This window comes from Zeus faber, assembly GCF_960531495.2.
Source record: "Zeus faber genome assembly, chromosome: 2".
Classification (NCBI taxonomy): domain Eukaryota; kingdom Metazoa; phylum Chordata; class Actinopteri; order Zeiformes; family Zeidae; genus Zeus; species Zeus faber.
Window position 1 is genome coordinate 3,984,148 of NC_137189.1, and position 13,891 is coordinate 3,998,038.

The following is a 13,891-nucleotide window of genomic DNA, read 5'->3' on the forward strand; positions in this document are numbered from 1 at the left end:
TCCTAGCTTGCACAGCATGCAACAAAGTGGTAATTGATATCGGAAGGGGTATTTTGAAAGCCAGATCGGTTTTCAGGGCACCAGACAGAGGAGGCTAATGAACCGTGGTGTGTATGTGTGTGTGTGTGTGTGTGTGTGTGTGTGGTGAAATGGCTGGAAACATTAATACTTAAAAGCACTTGAGGAAACGTGCCGTGCGCTTGGTTCGTCTGATCCTGCCACAAATTAAAGCCTGTGTAAGTAAGTACAGTATGTGTTGAAAGTGTGTTGTAGTGCAGTTGAAAGGAGCGCTGGGCGGTATTATGAAAATGAGCGCTACAGTCAGGCTGAACAGCAGGAAAAATTATTCTGGCCACATTTGGACTCCAAGTCGAACGTAAACTGTGTCGGACGCCACCAATGGCAAACTCACCCCTTAAAAGTATAGACTATAGAGAAATGAAAAATCTAAATGAGAGACTATGTGGCCACTGGTAGCCCAAGGGCAAAGCTGTTTGCCTACCCATTGGCCACATGGAAAATTGACCTATTTATCTCAACACACCCTGATGAAGACTGATTTCAGTCTCAACATTTTTAAACGGGTTAAAAGCTTTTTAAATTACTTTTTCTTTAACATCCTCCTTAAATGCCAGTCAAAATCCAATTGGGAGTAATCTTTTATCCGTAGACGTTTGTTCCTGTTGTTCTATGAGTACCTGCTACCGTTTTACCCACACATTTTTCATGGCAGAGGACACTGTTTCTCCTCCATAATTAACCGTAAATTTATCTACATGAAGGTAAATCCTTCAACAGATTAAATGATGACGATGTCACAAAGCTTCTAACTCCACAAACTCATCCTGGTTCTAATGACACCTCAACCGTGTCCGTGGGTCCAACGGTTGTTGTGTTCAAGACACTTTTAGCCCGAAAAACGCCAAGAAGAAAAATAATAATAAAAATCCGAACAATAACAATAATGAAGGCGAAGGTAAAGGTAAAATGTGAAATGATCGCACGATAAGCGGCTCTAGTTGGAAACGTTATCCAAAATGTCATCTGTGTGACAGGGCAGCAGACCTGGCCTGAGTCTTGTGGGTAGGCGGCGTCGAAGGCATAGGTCTTCAGCGCTGCCTTGTCGTCCAGACGCTGGGTGTGGCGGGCACCGCCGCCGGGAGGCTCCATGACGCTGACCCTCTTCTTGGACGCGTCGACTCGGAACATGAGGGGCTGCGCGGGGCCCTCGGAGGGAGGAGGACAAACCCTCAGCACCACCTTGACCTGAGTGAGAGGGAGGGCGTGGGGGGGTTGGAAACAGGCGGAGCCTTTGTTCTTCACTTGGGTTTCCTGCGGGTGTCACAGTTTTTACTCCCCACACCAAACGACAAGCACGCACTGGAAAATACAGATACGTGTAAAAGATTTAGTTAGAATGTCATAGATAAGTGTGTATGTGAATAGGTGTGTATGTGCATACGTGTGTATGTGCATGAAAGCAAAGCAATATATGGCGGTGGGAGGCCAAAACATTTTAAAGGCATTTCACAGAAAGGATTCCATTAGTTATTCACTGTGAGGCGTTTTAATGCTTTTAAAGCGACTTATAGTGAATATTATTGACCCCTTCAACTCGGAACGTGAGTAGCGTAACTTCAACATTCTTCAGAAAAAAGCAACAGATACAAAGGGATTCTATTAAAGAAGAGTGAGATGAGGATCTGAAACGGGCTCATATTGAATTCTCCATGTTGATGATATCCAGGTCTATCGGGACTGCCATGAAAAAAAAAGAAATGTAGGTCACAAAAGCTGCTGATTTCATATCTTAATGCGATGACGGAGACCGTATCCCGGCTTGCCTCATCTATTTTTAAATGCATACTTTTGAAACACGTGCAGCAGCTAATGTTATCATATCGTACATTAACACATCCAGGAGTAAATGACATATAAATAATAACAATAATAACAATAATAAGTTAGATTGTGGTTTGAGCCCCTGCTGAAGCAGATGGATGGATTGAAAATGTCTGCAAGAATCAATAAAAGCTCTGGTTTTGACTTTCTGAAATGATAAACTGGACAAAGTAAAATGCTCATGTCCAACATCAAAACCTAATGTTTTGTCGTGTCCTCATCATATTTTGACACTAAAATATAAATGAAATGAGAAACTGACATGAGTCACATTAAAGTATAGGTATTTATATTTATTATTATATTTTATATTTTTACGGCATATTTTTGGAAAATGAATGACTGTTAAAAAAATAAACTGATGTGCATATACTGTACTGTACTTTTTTTAAGAAACACAAATAATGATTTATTATTATTTATTTAAAAAAATCATTATTTCCCTTGCTTTGTAAAAGTCCCTTTTTCTGCTTTTTATCTATTAAAATGTGAACATTGACAGTTATCATGACTAATATATTGTGATCATTAATAATTGGAAGAATTGTTGATAATATGGTAGCCATGCATATACTGCACTTTCTGCTTTATTTCGACTATCATACTGTACAACAGCTCGCCAAGTGAAATTAGCGACACTCTGAACACTGTTTTTTTCCTTACCTCTCAGAGACGGATGCTTCCCGCCCCCCATGTCACAGCATAAATCCCTTAATGCATCTCTCTGTGGGAGGCTGGAGGATGTCAGGGTTTTGAGGTCTTAGGTTAAGTTGAGTCTGAGACCACAAACAGCCTCTTAACAGCAGTGGGTCCATTCACAGTGAATATTAAGGTTCAATGAACCATGAGACAGAATAACGAAAAAGGCCACTGAAGATTTAAAAGAAAAAACAAAAACATTACAATTTGAGGCCCTGCTTGAAAAGTAGGGATCAGGTGTGTTTTTTTTTTACAAGCTTATACAAGCTGGATGACTAGAATAAGAGTAGAGCTCCACCAATTGCTTTAGGTTAATGCAGGAGTCCTCGAAGAAATCGGCACGGGTCCGTGGTCATTATATATGTACAGTTATTCCTTTATATGTATTTCATTTTATTCTTTTACATGTAAATATCTTTTGGCACAAAATATATTTACTCCCCCAATGATGGTGATTGTTATTGTGTTTTGCCACTTTTTGTCAGTTTAAGTTAATGAAGTTAGTTAACGTTGAACCCCACAATAATTTATTATAGACAGAAAAAGTATATATATATTTATATATATATCATTTTTTAATTTAAATTGGGTTTTTTTGGGGGGGGGGGGGGGTCTTCAGCCAGAGCATAATTTTTCATAGCCTCGGTTGGGTTAATGCATTAAAGATGGGATGTGTCTTTGCACCAAAATACAAAACATAGTATCATCCAATGATGTTGAAAATGTGCCTAGAATTGTAGAGGAGGAGGGGGACTTTTAGCCAACTTTTTAGCCAAAGCCAACCAAAGTTTGGTCTAATGTCAAACATGATCATTTGATGAGCTTGCTTTAAAACAACCCAGCAAATTAACAAAATGAATAATAAATAAATACATACATTCAATTATAATAATAAAAATAAAACAACCCTGCAAAAAAATAATGCAAATAACAAGGACACCAGATGCCAGGACACCGGATACCTCATTTGAAGTGTCTTTTTGTCTAAATCATGCAGGACTCCATTATACCGCCGTGACACCCTCCATCACAGATGCTTATGAAATTTGTAAAGCGTGTATGGGACAGCAGGTTTCCCTGTGCGTGTTAGGGATTTATACATCTTCCTAATTTTAATTCCTTACGCATGAAGTGTCTCCCCATAGCACCATTCAGCGTGTGACGAGGTCCAAGGGGGTTCAATTATTCATGATCACTTTTACAAGCTGTGAAAACCCCACTCAGTTCACGCACACAAGCATCCACATCCAGCATGGAGAGAACGGAGGCAGTCACACACACACACACACACACACACACACACACACACACACACACACACACAGAGGAGTCTATCTGAGCAGTTATCTGTAACTCTAGACTAAACCCACAAGTCCCTGTCGCAGCGTCGAGAGGGCAGCCGCCCATATTGATCCGCCCACCATCTCCCGTCAGATGTGAGGGGGAGAGACGTTAAAGATGGAGGCATTAACGTCACATTACAGCAGAACATAAAGGGCACAGGTGATTTGGACTCCCCTCCAAGTGACACAGGGTGGGGTGTGGAAAAAAAAAAGGGTTTGCTGGTTATAGTTCCTGATATGATTGTATTGTACAGTGCATTAGTGCATCACTGGAAAGACAGATTTGGGGTATTTTCAAAAGGTGATGGGGGGGTAAGAGGAGCTCATTCAGATAATAAGATAAGAAAACACATTACTCATTAGCCATCTGTGATTCTATCCGACATTATTTGGTATGGAGGCCTTTGGAGACCATTTCACTGCATGGCGTTTCAAAAATAAATAATAAATAGTACTGAATAAATAATAAATGAATCATGTAAAAAAATAATGTAAATTATTTTAATTGTTTAGATCATTAAAATAATTTAATAATGAATAATTTAAACAGAAACATGAACAGATTAAAATCAATATCTCTCAAACATTTTGTATAATAAAAAGTAATTATTTTTGTGTCTTCAATACTTACTAATGTGTGTGTGTGTGTGTGTGTGTGTGTGTGTGTGTGTGTGTGTGTGTGTTTGATAAAAATCCTGGACCCCATAGACTTTCTGTAGGTATTTCAATCTTCTAAATTATTTATGCATCCAAACCTTTTTGTACAATGTAATATTCAACCAACGCATTTCTCAAACACAGTGGGCACAAAGATCTAAACAGTAGATTCTGCCTTGGTAAAGTCTACCTTGGGGGCACTGGGCTGGTCTCTGGTTCTGGTGGCGGCTTGGAGGAGGCATGCGGGGACGGGTGGAGGGTTCTTCTCGATGACGGCCCTGAAGCAGGTCGAGAGGTGAGGTGGTGAGCCGGAGCCGGCGGATCCAGAACCCAGGCCCTTCCTCCTTGCCGCCAGGTTCAGCTTCTGAGCCGCCCTGCACGCACAACGAGGGAGGACGTTTTATGCAAATACCAAGTTTGCAGATATGAGAATGATAATTTAAGTATTAGTTTTAGTTTAAGTGGTTGAGTTGAGTTTTGTGGCGTATTAAAATTATTAAAATGGCACGGCTTGTTTGAAAAATGGCCGACTTATCTCTTCTGATATCAGGCAGTTAATGAGATTACACTCTTGGTTTCAACAGGGTTATATAAGCTGCAGGGCAATGAACCACACTCAGCAGACTAAGCATTACACTTAAGGTCTTCAATGCAAAAGAGAGAATTGGTAAAATTACAGTTCAGAGAGGGGTTTATCAACCAGCAGCAATTGCATTATATTCAGCAAATTACACCATATATAAACAATGTTAAGATACATGTAGGATATTGTTATTATTATGATTATTATTATTATTATACAATATTAATTATAATAACTTAAATAATGGCTCATTTTCTTCCATTCAAGTTCAAGTTCAAGTTCATAATTCAACATTAAAAATGAAATGTCTTCATCTGCTTTTAGTATTTTACCTCTATGCTTTCATTCTTCCATGCTTTAATATAATTATTATAATGTATTTTATGCCTTATGAAAAGCACTTTCAATTGTCTGTGTGTATGAAATGTGCAATTCAAATACACTTTACTTGCTTTGCCTGATTAGGTAATTGGAGTTCTGTTTTCATCGTCTGCTGGGTGTTATGGACTTGCACTTCTAAATGCTATGATGTCACCACGTCACTTACTTGGCTAAAAAGGACATTGCAGTCGAGTTGGCGATCGTCGCCACCCTGGACATGTGAGCCATCTTTGGGCCGGCCTGCAGAGTCCCAGCGCCACCACCGCGCTCTGCGGCCTCGTCCTCAGCCTGGCAGAGGGACAAAGCTCATAGTTTAACTCCTCCAGCCTGCGACTGCAACATGACACCAGCTGCAAGCGACAAGAGCCTCATGGGAGCTCTGCGGAATAAGCAGCCTGAGATCAGTGTGCATCTGTGGGGTTTTAAGTAGGCCGATTACACCTGGGGCACACAGGGTTAAAGAAGCGCGGTTAGACACGTTAGGCCTTAAGCAAGATGCACCGCAAGGAACACTGTTGATCATGATGTGGCGGTGAGTCGGAGGCATGACTCCGATATAGTTCAAGTTCACGAAGATACAGTAAGCATACTGGCCCTGCCTTTGTCTAATGCAGGCACACACACCCACCCACACACACACACACACACACACACACACACACACACACACACACACACACACACACACACACACACACACACACACAGATGTTAAGAATCCCTCAGGCTGAAAAGTAAGAATGACAGTTCGGGTTAAAAGGTTCCAATGCTTATTCACACTTATGCCCTAATGTGTGTGTGGTTTTGTGTAGATATGAACGTGTGTGTGTGTGTGTGTGTGTGTGAGCGTGTGTGTGTGTGTGTGGGTACGTGCGTGTGTGTGTGTCTAAACTGGGGAGAGTGCATGGCCTGTTCTCCATACAGCACATCTGCCCCAGCTCAAAATAAAGTCACTGAGGATTGCCGTCAGCCAGAGAATAAGGCAGGAATTTGTTTTCCACTGCTCCTGCATCCCATCAATTTCTCGGGCATTTTTAGGTCAAGATAACAATGCCAGCTCTCTCCTCGACCACCAAATGCTACATCCAACCATGAAACACCAATTAGTGCCAGAGAAGAACCCGGGGTCTGGATTGAGGGGGCAGGATGAGGAGACGATGGCACTGGGGTATGGAACGCCATTTGAGTCCATATTAAACAAATAAATACATAAATAAAAAAATAAATATGCCTATTAAATAAATAAATGACACAGTAAATATATAAATACATGTAAATATAAATATATAAATGAGTAAAGTTCAATAAATAAATAAATATTTTTTTTATTTTAATAAGGATATTTATAAAAAGACAACATTTTATTTATTCAAGGGGACTTTTATTTCATCATTCCACATTTATTTATCTAAGGGGGCTTTTATGTCAATAGGAGTAGCTACTTGGAGCTGGTCTTCAGCTCTCGATACTTTCTTGGTTGGAGCCAGCGGGCGGTATGAAGCCAGTCGGTATCGGTGGGAGACCCGGTGTATTCCTGCAGCGCATATGTTTGGAGACAAACACCGTACCACAGTCGACTTGGTGTTTGGGCGGGAGGTGCGGGGGGAACCCGGCCTGGGCTACCTCCACAACCTCCATGAAAGGCTACGGGAGGTGCACGGGTTGACCAGGCAAGCCTTAACGGTTGCCGGGTTCCGATAGAAGCGGGCCTACGATTCCCACCGACGGGGAACAGACTTTGCATCCGGGACCGAGGTGTGGGCCTTACTCTCCGGAGAGAAAGAAGGGCCTCTCCCCCAAGCCGTCGAGCCAGGTGGCTGGCCCTTGCATTGTGCTGGAACAGCTGTCGGACATGGTGTACAGGGTGCGGCTGGTCAAGCGGAAACGGGTAGTGGCCCTCCACTGTGACCGGCTCCAACCAAGAATGTATCGGGAGCTGAGGACCAGCTCTGAGCAACCACCACTCCTACCACTGTTGCCATGCCACCCCCTCTCTCTGCTGGGTCTGAATCTGTGAGCTACTGTAACCACGCCCCATTAATTTGCATATAAATATTGGAAACGTGGCATTATGAAATAAAAGTGCCATGAAATAAATAAATATGGCATTATCAGATAAAAGTCCCCTTAAATAAATAAATGTGGAATTATGAATAATATTATGACTATAATTATAACTATATTTACTCATATTTATATATTAATATTTACATTTATTGATATATTTTTGCTTCATTTATTATATCATTTATTATAGTTTTTTGTTTATGTATTTATTTATTTGTTTAATCTTGACTCAAATGGCGTTCCATACTGGGGGTCTACAACATGCATAAGCCATAAATTTACATAACCCAAGCAGATACATGGTCTAGCCCACACCTCCCCTTTCTTCAGTCGCTTCTTCCACCATTTAGTCTCTCTGTCAAACTCTTTATGGTCGCCTTGCTGTGGTCAAATGGTTTTCTGTCATCTCTCTGCTCTCCAGCCCTTTACCCACGATGCCCTTTCAAGGTTCCTCCACACACACTCATCCTCAACCAGCCTGACACTCCTCTATCCCCCCCACATCTCCCCTGTCCTCTTCCTCCTCTCTCCTTTCCTCCCCCCAGTTCTTTCCTCTGACCCCAATCCTCCCATCCCCTTTTCCCCTTTTTCTCCACGGGTAACCTCCCCGTCCCCCCTCTTTTCTTTCTCTATCTATCTAATTCCTCTGCTCTCTCCCTCTGTCACCTTGTCTCAATTAGCATCCATTGTAGATGAGCTGAGATTTTTGACAGATTTTTTCCATTAGTCTGACCAACAGGTCGGACTAATGGCCCGATAGCTTCAATGTACAGCAGCTTCCCTTGTTATCACTGGTGTTTTGGAAACGGCAGAAAAGTCATGGATTTACATTATGTCTCCAGAGGTCTGGACCAGCACCTTTAGTCTTCAACAACAGCAAACAAACAGTCAAATAGCAAATGCATTCAGTAAAACCAAAGCACTGTGATAAAATCGGAACATTTCTGCCAAAATATCCGACCATGCAAGGGTCAACAACCACTTCCCGAGGGGAAAACTCTTGAGTTTACAGTGACGCCCATCAGCATTCATGCATTTTGCAGAAATGTTCCCTGTTAAATATGACCACCCACGTATTGATCACAAATGCTTTTTGACTGGCTTGCTTTTTATGACAGGGATAAATCACGACCCACTTCTATCCCATTAGCTATAGCGCTTTTCAAACGACGTCCTGAGTCGTGGAATCTAAATTGGGTCTGATTGGTCGCCATGAATCATTGCCTCGCTGACACGTGCACCCGTAAGAGTGTATTACATTAAAAAGGGGGGCTGTACGATGAGAGAACAGGGGTGCTTGTGTGTGTGTGTGTGTGTGTGTGTGTGTGTGTGTGTGTGTGTGTGTGTGTGTGTGTGTGTGTGTGTGTGTGTGTGTGTGTGTGTGGGCGTCAGGTGGGTGGGGGATGCTAGTGAAAGGCTTTTAACTGTACCTGATGATAAGGGTAGACGGCGGCACCATTACCGCCGGCTGCTGACACAGATTTGGCCGTGGCAACCAGCTGCTGCTGTTCCTCCACCCAACGGTCCATGTCTGGGTTCTGGAGTTTTGGACCCCTCCGTCTGAGAGTCTGAGGGGTACCCTGAGGGGTGCCCTGGGGAGTTCCCTGGGGGGTCCCCTGGGGGGTCCGTTGAGTCGTGCGTTGAGGAGTCCGCTGAAGTGTCCTCGGGTTGTGAGGGCTGTACGTCAAACTGTGCAGTTGAGAGCTTGAGACGGATATGCCAGTCTCCCATGGAGTTTTGTCTCCGCACTTTGTGTCCTGCTGTCTCCGCCACGTCCCAGCGGTTGTAGGGACGTGGTTGTGAGCGGATTCTTTGTAGGCGTCATCAGAAGAAAGCCCGAGCCACCTGGAGTGTTCTCCGGACAGAGCCAGGCGTATGGCCTCCTGCTTGAGCTGGGCCACGTGGGAACCGCAGGACGCACACGCCCCCTGGTCCCCGTCCTTCTCCTTGGAGTCTAATGTGGAGCGGCTGCTGTGGACCCGCAGGTTGTGGTGAAGAAAGGCCGACATGGTACTCAAGTCCTACAGAATGGGAATTGAACGGGGAGCATACATAATGAATGTTCTGCATCACTGACTGGAAATAGACTGTGATGATGTGAGTCATGACGTGTGTCATAGTCACTCATTCATACCTGATGCAGTGTGATTATAAAACACAACAAATCTGGCAGGAATGCCTGTGGTTAATGGTAGATTTGGAAAAATCACCAAAGCCTTCTCTCACTGTAAACTATGTTTCCATAACTTTGATCAAGAAAGTCAAGAAGTCACTATATGTACTGGAGGCATATCCTTGTTTGAAATTCAAATTTCTACATTTACGAACATCTATACTTGTGACAGTGAAACAAACTTTAGTTAAACCACTAACCACCGAACAGCCACTGAAGCACTTGATGGTTAAGTGCTTTGCTCAAAGGAACTGCAGCTACTGGCAGACAAAGGAGTATTACCGCGTTCCCTGCAAGATTATTTACGTTGAACAAATCGATCACTGACTACACCGCTGAGACAGTGGGTATACTGTGACTCACATCAAGGTTAAAAAGTGGGCCTATAATACGATACACCCCAGAGAGATGGAAGCTGATGTGTATGGAAAGCCCTTTCAACACTTAATCCATAGGAAGAACCAGTCACTTTTTAAAATTAACTAGTTGCTATTACAACAGTTACTAGTAACTACTTTAGTTTTACTAGTCAAACTATATTAGGTACTAGTACTTATTCATTAGATACTATTACTATTCCAATTGTTAAAAAAAACAATTAGTAAAACTAAAATAATAACTGTTGGGAGAGCAATTAGTAACTAAAATATAAGTAGGCCTACTAGTAACTTTTAAAAAAGTGACTAGTTTGTCCTATGGATTAAAACGGCCAACCCGGGCTTGTCCAATGACCCATAATCAACCAGATGTGCTTTTGAGTTCTGTGCTGTGCTATTATGTTTGGTTGGAGTTTGGAGATCTGGTTTGAGACCACATCTCCAAGCACATAATACGTAAATACGTAAATACATAAATGTAAAAAAGTTGCCACCCCTTATTCTGTTAAATACAAAAAATGCTTAGTAAATCATTCTATTTGCATATGTTTCTATGAGGGAAAGAATATAAAATATTCAGCAGAAGACAGATGGGCAAATGTCTCTGTTTGCTGGTTGGCAAGAACATTTGAGCCTTGCTCAAATCAATAAACCGACTAGAGGCTCCCTTATCAGATTTCCTCTGGTTTTCTGTGGCCAGAGGTCTCTCCCTGGCCCACAGCTCATCCAGTGTTGGCGAATTGCAGTCTTTCTCCTAAAACACGATGTGATCCGTGCCCTATCACTCCAAAGGACAAAAATAAACGCTGTTTCCCCGTGGAGAGGACTGACAAGAGAACACTGCCTCGCCATGATGAAATATTCATGCCCATTTGAAAACACTCGCACAGGAATGGCACTGGTTTGCTTTGCTGATTTGAGTGTGTGATGGATGTCGTTGGTGAGACTGTAGGGGTGGAGTATGGTCCCTCCTCAAGGATCCAGTAACATATGATGAATACAAGGCGTCCATTTGAACATGAGATGAAATGAGATAAGATAAGATAGACAAGACAAGACAAGACAAGATATGATAAGGCGACATTTCATTGCCATATTTTTTTATATTTTTCATAGACTGATGAAATACAATAAATATAAATAAAATATATATAAATGCAGTTTTTGTTCATTCAATTCATATAAATATCTGTTGTTCAAGCCTCATTGTTATGCTTGTGTTATGAATTTTAAACCTTCTCTTAAATTCTCAGTTTCTGTAAATCAAATTGTACACTATTTTGGAATTATAACCAAGACAAAGTGTTGGGATATGCTTACATACAAAATATGCATAACAACATGTTGTAATTATCCTATGGAAACATTTTGTCCAAGAACACGCTGAAAGGTTTTGACGGTTTTGTCATATCATTACACCCCAGACATTTGAATATGTAGATGCTCAGAATGACCCACCTTGGAGGAGAAGTGGTGGTGCACAGCCAGGCTCAGAGCCTGCTTCTTCAGCCCCACCAGGGTCCCGGAGCACTTGTCACAGCACGGAACTTTTCCCTCAGACATGATGCGGGCGTCTATCACCAGCCCTTACAGCGGCAAAACGGGGACTTTTGGGGTAGGACGGTGTCAGTCCTCCGGCACATATTCCAGCGTTGTAGACACATGCGAGAGGCGTTATTCTAGGGAGAAGGGAGCCAGTTGGCTGCCAAGGTGGGGCATCAGAAAGTCCGCACATGAGAAATCAAGAATCAAGTGGCGTTCAAACTATAATAAACCACGCCCAAATAATTAAAATATATATATATATGAAAAAAAAGCCAAAAAGCACATCAGCTCATCTGCAATACTGATATAAATATTTAATAATTCATTACCAGCCCTTGTGGTTCGTTCCTTCGTTAGTTTGGACATTTCTCCTCTTTCCGCGTGGGAAAAAAACATCTCAACTTTCAAGGTGGTTGTTGAAACCCGAGAAAGAAAAACCCAAATCTTTTTCAATATTCCAAAAGTCCTTCCAGGGTAGAAGGCGGATTGTTTCCCGTTCCAAATGGTTGAAACAAAAGGACGATGGGGAGACAGACGCTCGGGCGGAGCAGCAGCACTGCTCGAAGCGCACTGAGCGAACCTGCTTATTAAATTAACAACGTGCCGTTCTTAGAGTAGCCCGCAGGGGGCGGCAGAGAGAAACCTCAGAAAATAGTCAATAATTAAGAGTAATATTAAGGGACGGTGTCTCACGTTCCCATTCTTACTAAAACGATGTAAACCATCCTTATTATTAAACCAACGATGTGCCACTGTAGAGATAGGACTGTATCCTGAAATATAAGGATATTCAACATTTTGTGCGTTTTCTTGCAAAAGGCTGTCTTCCAAAATGAGGATGGGTGTGGCTCATTTCTGTTTCAAAGCGATCATAGTTTGAGGGTCCTGTTTACTTTTGACAAGACCTGATCATCTTAATGATATTTTTTCAATTATTGCATTCAAGTTCAAGTTCAAGAGATTATCTGTCACATACATATACATACTGCATACTGCACACTGCATGCAGTGAAATGTCACATTCTTGTATATTGGCAATCTTTATTTGGAAATATTGTCAATCTTATTTTATTTGTTTCTATATTTGGATATGTTATGACTTTTTTACCTTCTATTTTTCCCCCCAATATTTGTTAGAACATTTGTTGTTAATCTATGTTGGCACATGCACCCAGGGAAATTCCTTGAGTATCTTCCAGTTGGCCATTAAACATTCTGATTCCGATCATTTCCCCAGCTTCGGGCACACGTGACGTTTTGTCCTTCAACAAATTACCACTTCTCTATTTAGTGATTTATTGTACGTGGTTTCCACCTTGGCAAATGTTATTGGCTATAAACCTATAAACTAAACACATAGAATATATATATATTTTTTTTTAATCCTTATATGGCGATACAATTTCGTAGGAGAAGGACATGTTAATGCCTTTTATACAGGATATTAAACGAATTAGGCAAGAGGAAAGTCAAGAAAAAAGACATTTACTTTGCAATACATAATAGTGTTGTGGGAGGGGTGGAAATGCTATTGTTTAGTATTTTCACAAGTAAATGTGTAAATAAGTATATGTGTTATGGCTTTTATTCAAAGCTGTTTGAATATTTTGAATATAACGTAATGTTTTCATAACAGACCCGATTCACTGGTAGTATTTTAAGATCCGGGGGGCACTGGAAACTGAGCAACGGCGACCCCTGGTGGCGCGCAGTAGGTACAGCAGCCGCTTCGTCTGGAGAGCGCACACTGATGGTCGATTTAACCACAACCCTTTCAATAGAATAAAAACATATGAGGCCTCGTTTTTTCATCGATATCCTCTGACATACGTGTTGAATTAGTAAAGTGCTGTGACAAATGCATTCATACCGACCAAACCACTTCCGGTGGCGGGCGGCGTTCCAGTCATCACAATAACGTCGTTTTACGTTATTCGACCCAAACCGAAAGTCGATGTTTACTCTCTCTCGCTCTCTCTCTCTCTCTATATATATATGTATATATATATAATGTACTGTCGTTTAGTGGCGTATATATATATATATATGTATATATACACACACACACACACACACACACACACACACATATATATATATATATAAAATGTACTGTCGTTTAGTGGCATATATATATATACACACACACACACACACACACACA

At 41.6% G+C, this 13,891-nt stretch overlaps 1 protein-coding gene across 1 annotated transcript in view; it reads right to left on the reverse strand.

The window, feature by feature from the left end:
- The window catches only part of kif26bb (kinesin family member 26Bb), a gene marked incomplete at both ends in the record, with an annotated part of 29,044 nt that overhangs the window by 14,542 nt on the left and 611 nt on the right, over window positions 1-13,891 (reverse strand). Inside the window, 5 exons of the mRNA XM_079996604.1 lie at window positions 1,066-1,266; window positions 4,792-4,975; window positions 5,732-5,853; window positions 9,063-9,653; window positions 11,641-11,768. Of these exons, the coding sequence (XP_079852730.1) occupies window positions 1,066-1,266; window positions 4,792-4,975; window positions 5,732-5,853; window positions 9,063-9,653; window positions 11,641-11,768 (1,226 nt within the window). The remainder of the gene's footprint in view (window positions 1-1,065; window positions 1,267-4,791; window positions 4,976-5,731; window positions 5,854-9,062; window positions 9,654-11,640; window positions 11,769-13,891) is intronic.